This window comes from Triticum dicoccoides, chromosome 7A (assembly GCF_002162155.2).
Source record: "Triticum dicoccoides isolate Atlit2015 ecotype Zavitan chromosome 7A, WEW_v2.0, whole genome shotgun sequence".
Lineage (NCBI taxonomy): Eukaryota > Viridiplantae > Streptophyta > Magnoliopsida > Poales > Poaceae > Triticum > Triticum dicoccoides.
Window position 1 is genome coordinate 342954546 of NC_041392.1, and position 10179 is coordinate 342964724.

The 10179-nt window shown below is 44.7% G+C and overlaps 1 protein-coding gene across 1 annotated transcript; it reads right to left on the reverse strand.

The window, feature by feature from the left end:
* Positions 1 to 5266: 5266 nt before the first annotated feature.
* LOC119327678 (nucleolin 1-like) lies at positions 5267 to 9596 on the reverse strand. Its single transcript, XM_037600782.1, has 15 exons — positions 9244 to 9596; positions 8816 to 8890; positions 8622 to 8738; positions 8356 to 8436; positions 8191 to 8277; positions 7987 to 8112; positions 7812 to 7904; positions 7570 to 7605; positions 7404 to 7495; positions 7209 to 7326; positions 6715 to 6803; positions 6529 to 6616; positions 6351 to 6442; positions 5708 to 6039; positions 5267 to 5544 (listed from the first exon to the last, which is right to left on the reverse strand). Exons 1-15 carry the CDS (start codon positions 9526 to 9528, stop codon positions 5516 to 5518), a joined length of 1740 nt encoding a protein of 579 aa, XP_037456679.1. The 5' UTR covers positions 9529 to 9596; the 3' UTR covers positions 5267 to 5515.
* Positions 9597 to 10179: the final 583 nt, after the last annotated feature.

Below are 10179 nucleotides of genomic sequence, written 5' to 3' on the forward strand. Positions count from 1 at the left end.
AATTCCAGAAGCAGTAGAACATTAAGCAGTAGAGATAGCATTGTCTCGCTCAAGGCATGGCACAAAATCTTCCTGAGCGGAACTGATCTGTTAGCAAGTAGTGAATCATTTTCCTTTTGAAGATCTTCATGAGACGCTCTCAGTTTCTCTAGATCTTGCTTCCTTTGAAGATAATCATAGGAAAGCTTCCCATGAGTAGCGGAGAGGGTTTCATGACAACTTTCAAGTTCCTCGTACTTAAAATGAAGATTTTTTATGTCTTTGATTAAGGACTGAGTTCGATTCATTTCCTTGTCCAATAGGTCATTACTTTTGTCTAGCAAGTTTTGAATATTTTCCATGGTTGTTTGTTGTTCAGTTGCAACTTTAGCAAGAGTTTTATAGCTGGGTTTGGATTCGCATTTAGAGTCATCTTCACTGGAGGTCTGAAAGTAAATATCGCGTGAGTTTACCGTAACACCTCTTGCCATGAAGCAGTAGGTGGGAGTAGAATCATCGTCCTTAGTAGCTTCAGCATCGGCGTCGTGACCATTGTCTTCAGTGTTGAAGATGGACTTGGCGACGAATGCCGAAGCTAGAGCCACGCTTGCCACGCCTGAATCAGACTCCTCCATAGACTCCACCTTTGCCTCCTCAAAAGCAGACTCCTCCTTTGAATCCATTTCCTTGCCAATGAACGCACGAGCCTTGTCAGATGAGCTCTTATTGTAAGATGAAGACTTTGAGGGTTTCTTCTTCTTCTTATCATCAGAGTCATAGTCCTTTCTCTTCTTCTTTTTCTTTGTTTCCTTCTCCCATTGAGGACATTCAAATATGTAGTGGCCTGGCTTCTTGCATTTGTGGCATGTTCTCTTCTTGAAGTCACGGGTGGAAGCCTCATCATTCTTGGAGCTGGATCTTGAAGATTTTCTGAAGTGATTCTTCTTGGAGAACTTTTTGAACTTTCTCACAAGCATTGCTAGCTCTTTGCCTATGTCTTCAGGATCATCAAAACTACAGTCAAATTCTTCAGATGAGGATACAGCTTTTGCCTTCAAGGCATGAGATCGGCCATAGTTGGGACCACAGATATCTCTCTTCTCAGATAGTTGGAACGAGTGTGTTGAGCCTCTCAAGTATGTCAGACGGATCAAGATCTTTGAAGTCAGGACGTTCTTGGATCACCAGTGTGTCAAATGAGCTGTCAAGTGATCTCAATAGCTTCTTCACGACTTCGTGCTTGGTGATCTCAGTGGTGCCAAGTGCACGAAGCTTATTTGTGATATCAGTGAGGCGGTTGAAAATGAGATAAACATTCTCATTGTTATTCCTCTTGAATCGGTTGAAGAGATTGCGAGGCACATGTATTCTTGAGTCTCTCTGTGCTAAGACGCCTTCGTTGACCTTGGACAGCCAGTCCTAGACTAGCTTCGCAGATTCCAGAGCACTCACACGGTCATACTTCCCTTTTGTCAGATGACCATACATGATGTTCTTGGCAATTGAGTCTAGTTGCGCGAACCTCTTGACATCAGCAGCGGTGGCGCCTTCACCAACTTTGGGAACGCCAGTCTTGACGACATACCAGAGGTCATTGTCAATGGATTCAAGATGCATGCGCATCTTATTCTTCTAGTCGGGGTAATCAGTGCCATCGAAGACGGGGCACGCGGCGGAGACTTTGATTATCACTATAGTTGACATAGCTAAAACTCCAGGTGGTTAAACCGAATCACACAGAACAAGGGAGCACCTTGCTCTGATACCAATTGAAAGTGCTAGTTATCGACTAGAGGGGGGTGAATAGGCGATTTTTATGAAAGTCTTCAAGACATGAAATGTCTTCGAAGACAAGCAAGCAAATAACACCTACACAGTATGCAGCGGAAGATAAACTACACTAGACAAGCCATAGTCAAAGAAACATTATAAGGATAGCACGAAGACAAATACTTGTTGGGTAGAATAGATCGGAATAGGAAGAAAGTGTGAAGCCAAATGTGCAATCAGAGAGAGTATCTTCACACAGTGAAGTCAGAAATGACAAGAAAGCAATGACTTCACGAAGCTAAACAGTAAGTAAAGGGTGAAGTAATAGAACCAGTAGCTTGACGAAGACAAGGATTTGGTAGACCAGCTCCACTTGTTGTGACAACTGTACGTCTGGTTAGGGAGGATGAGACTGAACTCGGAAGACCGCGTCTTCACCTTATTCCCCTTGAGCTAAGGACACTTAGTCCTCGCCCAATCACCCTGGTAAGTCTTCACGGTAGACTTTCAAACCTTCATAGACTTCGTTCACCGGTAATCCACAATGACTCTTGGATCCTCATAATGTGACGCCTAACCGACTGGAAGATCACAGTCTCCAAGTGGAATAAGTCTTCAAATCACACGGACAGAAAGACTTCAGTGATGCCAAACACTCTTTGGTCCATGGGTGTTTTGGGCTTTGTCCTTGCAAGGATTCTCTCTCAAAGGCTTCGGAGGTGGGTTGCTCTCAAACGACAAAAGTCGTGCACTAACTCTGAGCAGTCACCAATTTATGGTGTAGGGGGTGGGCTATTTATAGCCAGGAGGCAACCAGACATGATACGCCCGAAATAACCCTGGGTCACTAAGGAGCCAACACATGTCCAACGGTCGAATTTCAAACACACGCGGCAGCTTTACTTGGGCTCCAAGCAAAGTTGACTCATCCAACTCTGGATGAGATTTTCTCTCATTGTCTTCACTCGAAGACATAGGATTTGGGTTGAGCATCACGTTAGTTTTCTGACTTTGTTTACTTGGACCCCACTTGACAGTTTGGTGGTTCCTATGACTCAAGAAATAGAAAATGAAACTACGAAACAAACTATGTCTTCGCACTCCATTGTATTCGACGTGAATGTCTTCACGAACCACCATTGTCTTCATACATTTTTAGGGGTCATCTCCGACAGGTAAACCGAATCAATAGGGACTTCTACCTGTGTTCTCCTGTGAATCTCACAAACACATTAGTCCCTCAACCACGTTTGTCGTCAATACTCCAAAACCAACTAGGGGTGGTACTAGATGCACTTACACAGTCATCTTCAGGAATATAGCTAATCTGCCACTAGTACCATCACTTCCCTTTGCCAACATATGCGGCATGCTCAACATCATCCTAAACTTTTCCGTTCTCTTCTTGTCGAGCTTGGCCTCTGACAAAAATAAAATACCAAGGTCGTCTTATGGAGATCCAGAAGACCACGAAATGTCGGCCTATTCCCCATTCCCTCGCAGTTCCAAGCTACAATCTTCATTGGGGACTGCATGGCCGACTCAGCAGCCTTGCTTCAGCGTCATTAGTTGAGTTTCCGGATCCCTCCGTCACTGCCCCACTATTCTTCACCTCTGTTGAGTGCACAATATCCACTCCATCAAGTTTATCTTCCCCTCTCATCCTGTCCCACGACAAATCACTCAGTTCCGATTTCTCCAACTCATCCCCTATTATCCCCTTATTCTTTTCTTCCACGCGCCTTGATCCAGACTTGTTTCCCCCCAAGTCCAATTGTTTACGTGCCCCCTCGTCCTTGCTCAGTTCATTTCTATCTTTACCATTATTTAACTTCAAAGGGCTGGTAACCACAGAATCATCACCGCCAGTGGCTTACTTGTTCACACTAGCACCCAAACCATTTTCTCTGTGCCATGAGAGACTAGCTTCCACTGTCCGACGAACTCCCACCAAAGCCCAACTTGTAATTATGAGTACCTCGACCTCCCGGACTATAGATCCAGCTACTACTCTTCCACTCGTAACCACCTGACCAACCATCATCTTCAAAGCTTCTCTGCATTAGTGGAACAAACTTTAGCCATGGTCCAAATTCTTGATCTTCTCTCTTCAGCACTACAACACATGCCTTTTTCGCATAACTGGTGCGGCCACATGTCTAGCGAAAAGCATGTAAAACCTTTTATTCAAAGGCACACCATTTTCGTTCATACCCACCTTTTCCCTTCTTATTCCTCTTTGTATATCTCCTTTTACTATATTATCCTTGTGCATCACCATGTCCCAAACAATGCAATTAACACGTGCCACATTCTCCTCATCGGTTATGCATTTGTGTAATACTGAGCCTCCTCCAAGTGATCTTCTAGAATCCTCTATGAAACCTAACAATGAACTGATGTGCCTCACACAAAGTATCATTTGAAAGCCATCAATTCACACCTCCCTTCCACAAAGGGGAATACCAACCTCCGGGGTCGAAGAGTACGCCACTCTTTTTCATGTACAATGTCTTCGTTAGACACAGTTGATCCAGACTTAGGATTCAAGAAAAGAACTCCCCTAGGCATCGCCTAGCACACGTCCTACCATTCAATGTGACACAAGCTTCAAACTCCATGAATCTCATCTGGGGCATGTACTAAACACCACAATACACTCATCTCAGTTTTGATTACCATATCTTCAGTCGAGGCCACCTTAACGAGAATAGGTAGCGATCCCCTCAATCATGGCAAGCCATTGGAAGAGGGGCCAAGTATCTTGGCCAGGAACGAAAATCATGTTTCCCGTCCTTGCCCTTCACAAATTTCTTCTCATAGGCCACCCACTGGTCATTGGAAATATGGAGAATTTGCCAAGCCCTCGCCTTCAAACTATCCATCACCCGTCAGATACATACCAAGGTTCCCGAACACTATCCCTTAACGGAGAGCAAGCTCTCAAGTCCCTTGAGACCACCCACCCAAGTCCTCACCAACACGCTTGGCTAAGTATTTGGATTTCTGAAGGAATTGAAGGGAAATAAGCGATATGGAAAAAATTTGGAAAGAGAGACTGAAAAGAGGAAGACGTAGTATGGAAAGAAGAGATTGAAAAGAGGAAGACGTAGAAGGGGCGGGAGTAAGTCGATCAGAACAAACAATTGACCACATGCTAGTATAAGATTAGATCCTCATATACCAAACAATCCCTAATTAGTAGTGCGTCCTCAAATTTGTAAAGGTATGTCTCAAAATTAAAAGAGGAAGATTGAAGCTGAGATGAAGGATGGAGCTAGAATCCAGAAAGAAAGAAAAAAAATAGAATCAGGAGGAAGAAATCACAGCATGGCTAGTGTAGATTAGGCTCGGGCGATAAGAGAAGAGCCTGAATTAATCTCACCCTCTAAAATCATCAGAATCAAGGGACACTGGTTTGTTTGGTATTCCCTTCATCTGAAAAAGCTTATCCCTCAAATGATTGTATCTAGCACCATCCATTTAAAAGTTTGGGCCAAGTTTTTTCGGACCGAGGGAGTACTAATGATTGGCCATTTTATAGGAGATGCCTGACCACTTCTTGTCTTGGATACTTGGATAGAGGAAGTATTATAAAAACACTAGGTGTAACATATATAGTAGAATTCTGGCATTACAACATATAGCGGCAAGAAAATACTACAGACAAATGATACTAGGTCCACTAGGATAATGGGAAACACGGGGATACAGTCGTCTAGACACGCGGCAGTTGCATCAGACCATTTTGTGGCTCAAAAAGTTTCTAATCGTCACCAAATGTGGTCTTCTTCCCTGCAAGGCATAATGTACAAGGAGTTAGTTAGCAAATCTATACAACTCCGGAGAAAGAACCAACCAAAGTTTGCACGCTAGTCTTTTACATGCTATACCGACAAATTTCTAGCATGCATCAAACAAGTTATATTTTTGTTACTCGACGGGACTGGTTTCTTACCTGCGCTAGCTGTGCCAGCACTCTGTCTGCTCTGAAAGCCTCGGCCGCCTCCTCTGCCGCCATCACGGCCACCAGACCGGCCAAACCTGCCGCCACCATCACGGCCACCAGACCGGCCAAACCTGCCGCCGCCATCACGGCCACCAGACCGGCCAAACCTGCCGCCACCAGAGCGGCCACCATCTCTGCCACCAGATCGACCACCAACGCCACCAAATTGACCCTTAGGCTTAGCTTCAGCAACATACAAGTTGCAGCCACCTAGGTCAGATCCACTAAGCTCAAGTGCTTTCGAAAAGGAACTCTCATCAGTAAAATCCATGTAAGCTATCCTGCAGAATTCACATAAACCATACACAAAAACACTATTAGGATATAATTCACTTAGGATAAGACCAGGTTGTTCATTTTAATTCACTTAGGATACAATGTTTAGAGAAGGTTTGCGCTAAAGTATCTCTTGACTTATCAAAGTAACATCAAGAGAGTATAATTTGTCAATTTACAAACACTATTAGGATAAGACCAGGTTGTTTATTTTAATTATATCAAAACGACAGGACCCTTGTAACAAATATGTTGATGCTTGCCTAGTGTACTTGTTAAAGATGCAATGTTTAGAGAAGGTTTAGCGCTGAAGTACCCTTTGCTTGCACCATTCTCATAATCCATCGGAACTGAGACACGTGTGATTTCTCCACATTTAGAGAAGTGTTCTTGAAGAGAGCTCCGAATCTAGAATTCACAATGAAAGAACAACTCAGAAAAGGGAGGCACACAATTGCCTAGAAAAATGTGAGACAAGATAACCAAGAAATTACAGCATCCTCCTGTTGAGATGAATCAAAACCCTTGACAAATACTGAGAGGCTGGGACCTCCACTTGGTTTTCCAAACGATCCACCATCCCTGCAGTCACACAAAAATTTAAACATACAAAGAAATAAAGCTTTCACCCAGAGCAATTCAAATAAATGTTTAATTTCAAGTGATCATATTCACAGTACCTGGTGCGAGGAGTTGCACCTCTTTCAGCAGCCATGTCAAGTCTCACCGGACGGCCCATTAGATCTCCACCATTCAGTGAATCAAGCGCCTGAAGAAAAGAAACAGAGATTTATTAGCGGAAGTAATGTGTCTACTTTGTTGCTGAAGTGGTATACAAACTTGGATATCTTGAATCAACTGGTACCCGTGTGGTTGAAAATGTACCATATTTCTGTCAAAAACAACCAGTACTTGAAAAACAGAATGTCTCGTTATAGCAGTGAAAACTCTAGAACTGAGAAATCATGCATATAACTAGATACTAAAGCACTATAGATTAAGGGCAAAGAAGCATATCTACTAAGGTGCGTGTATAAATTCTAAAACTAACATAAAGAGGAACTGATGTCAAATACTGCCTCCGTCACATATTAATTGATGCTCAAACGGATGTATTTAGGCACTGAAATACGTCAACTAATATGAGCTGAGGGAGTAAAACAGAAACATTTACTTTCTGAGCATCTTCAGCCGTAGCAAACTCAACATGACCAAATCCCTTGGGATGGCCATCTTCATGGGTAGCCAGGCGAACATCAACGACCTCTCCAATTTGTGCAAAAAATTGCTTCCTGTAAAGAAACAAGAACGTTAACAATTATGAATGTTGAAAGAATAATGATGAACATATCTGCTGCAGGGAACTTACACTTGATCATACTCAATATTGAAGGAAAGGTTCCCCATCCAAAGGGTCTTCGACCCTGTTGCCTGACCTTTGTTGCTAGCAGGAGTTTTAGGCTGTAAAATATATCAAAACATACATCACATGTACATGAAAGGCTACAGGATAAGATCAGGTGCACAGGTTATACCTCTTCCTTCTGTGATTTTGTGGCAGTTGTAACTTTCTGCAAAGTTTCACACAAAAACATGTCATTAGGGCAGTCATGCCAATTCAGATGGAAACTTGGAAGAATAGAAAACTTAAGATAAGAGATAAAATAAAAATATGAGAAATCACTCGACTCCTTCCATTTAGCAGCTGGACGGCAGCATACTCTTATGCTACATATCTATTCTCGACATTCTAAATTTTCTGAAATCCCCAGCTTACCTTTTTAGGCTCATCATCAGAGCTTTCATCAGAACTGTCATCATCACTGGTGCTGTCCTTTTTGGCAGACTTAGGAGTAACCTTCGCAGCATCCTGTGGAGGAAAAATGTGTAAACAATGGAGTAATAATCTACAAAGTTAGTGACGAAAAATGAATAGAAACAAGCAGTAGAACCTTCAGCTTTTTCTGGGGAGGCTCTTCATCACTCTCATCACTGTCTGAGGAATCACTGGGCTCCTCCTTTCTTTTAGCAGCTGCAGGAGCTATCTTGGTGGCCTGTGCGGCTTTCTTTGATTTCTCCTACAAAGTTTGAGAGAATATGTCAATAAAATTTATGAAACAACCAATGAAGACTTCAAAAACATAATTACGGCATACCTCATCCTCAGATTCACTCTCCGACTCAGAACTGTCTGAAGAATCTACCTTCTTGGCAGCAGCAGCAGGAGTCTTGGCAGGAACATCCTAAAGACATATTCAATCACAGCACTGCAAACATGCATAGAAGAGAAAAGCAAGAAAATAGACCACACATGCACTAACCTCATCTGAGCTATCATCTGAGTCACTTTCGGAGCTGTCAGATTCGATGACTGGTGTTTTCTTTACCAGAGCAGCAGGTTTCTGGGAAATGAAGAGACCAGCATTAAGTCAGCTAAGAAACCAACCATAACCACGAGAATAGAATAATATCCTACTATGGCCTGGCAAAATATATTTCGAAGTGAAAATAGTTGGATTTACTTGTTTCAATAACTTCAAAATGAAACTAACAAGTGCAAGAAAAAAACTTAAGGTGAAATATTCACCTCGTCATCATCGGACTCATCCTCAGAACTAGAAGAGCTGCTCTCAGGCTTGCCTTTCTTTGAGCCGTTGCTGGCAGCTGGGGTCACAGGTTTAGCAGAAGGCTTCTTTGCAGGTTCCTTAATTAACAGGAAAAAGAAGATAATTAGGATGCGTCAAATGGAGACATCTTTGAGTTGGGACGGTGAAGTTATACCTCGTCAGAGGAGGAATCGTCGCTGCTATCATCTGAAGACTCGTGTTTGACAGGCTTTGCAGTCTTCTTAGGAACCTGATAATGCAGAACTCAGTAGCTGATGTACTAGTGCTGAAGCTTGGATCGTGAATACAAACAATATCATAATATGGTAGTAGTATTCCCTAGAAATACACGCACTAGTATAGTACAGTATATATCTGTCACGGAGCAATTAGCTTCCAAAGGATTACTACTCTGACACTGAGAATTGCCGATGGCCACCTGATGTTAAAAAATTATTGCTCAGAACCTATGCCACGTCCAGAAATTAGTACTACATCGCACCGAACATTAACCATGATACACGAAATGTTGACCAAACAAGCACACATGAGCAGAACAGAGAGGAAACAGCAAAAGTAGGAAGCGCGCAAAGATGGCAATACCTCCTCCTCCTCGGACTCGGATGACTGCTCCTCAGAGCTGCTGCTCTCAACCTTCTTGGGCGGCGGCTGCTTCTTGGCCTTCTTGGCGGCCTCTTTGGGCCCGGGCACCGCCTTTGCCGGCGCAGCCTTCTGTTTCTTTGCGCTTACAGCCTTCTTGATCTCGTCATCGGCTTCGCGCTTCTTCCCGGCCTTCCCCTTGGTAAGGACGGCCGCCGGCGCCACGACAGTAGGGGCCGCCGGCGCCACGACAGTAGGGGCCGCGGACTTCTTGCTTGACTTGCCCATGGACCGCTGGCGGCGTAGAGGCAAGGAGGGAGTGTAGGGGAGCGGAGTGCTAGGGTTTTAGAGAGGGTTTACGAGACGTGGCGGCGGAGGTATTTTATAGCCTCGAGTGCGAGCTAGGTTTGGCACTGCTTGGGCTGCCGTGAGGGCTTTTGCGATTCTGCTTCTGTTAAGGAAGTAGCCCATGAGACAGCATTTTGCGAGTGCCCCTAATGGGCACACAGCAGCTCTCTCTTGGGCCGGCCCGCGAAACTTCGATACTGCAAAAAGACTACCTATACATCATAGCGCGAGGAGTATATGAACAAGCGCGGCCGATTCATTGCATAATGCTGCCAGTGTCGCTGCCTATTGTATCCTCTCCGCGTTCTCCGCGTGCTCCGGAGTGCCCGCGATGCCTCAGCCCCAGCCCGGTCCATCGGCGGTCCGAATGACGTCGGAATGTTCGCTGTCGTTGCTGTCGTCACTACGGCCACATCGCCCGCCTCTGCACCGCTCCTCGCTCTCCTCCGCCGTCCGGCTCCCCGCCGCCCAAGCGCCATCGCCCCTGCTCCCCAGGGTTGTCGGCGGCGAGCGTCGTCGGGCCGAATGCCCCCGCGCATCTCGTCGTCCGCTCTGCTTCGCCCACCCCCGCGGCCTCGGCCAGCAGCTCCC

Bases quoted from the DNA above. Each gene is read 5' to 3' on its own strand.
- LOC119327678 (XM_037600782.1), bottom strand. From the start codon at position 9,528: ATGGGCAAGTCAAGCAAGAAGTCCGCGGCCCCTACTGTCGTGGCGCCG. The intron at 7,905-7,986 runs GTTCTACTGCTT...TTTCCTCCACAG, and splicing joins CTCCCCAGAAAAAGCTGAAG to GATGCTGCGAAGGTTACTCC. The intron at 5,545-5,707 runs GTAAGAAACCAG...TATGCCTTGCAG, and splicing joins TGCTGGCACAGCTAGCGCAG to GGAAGAAGACCACATTTGGT.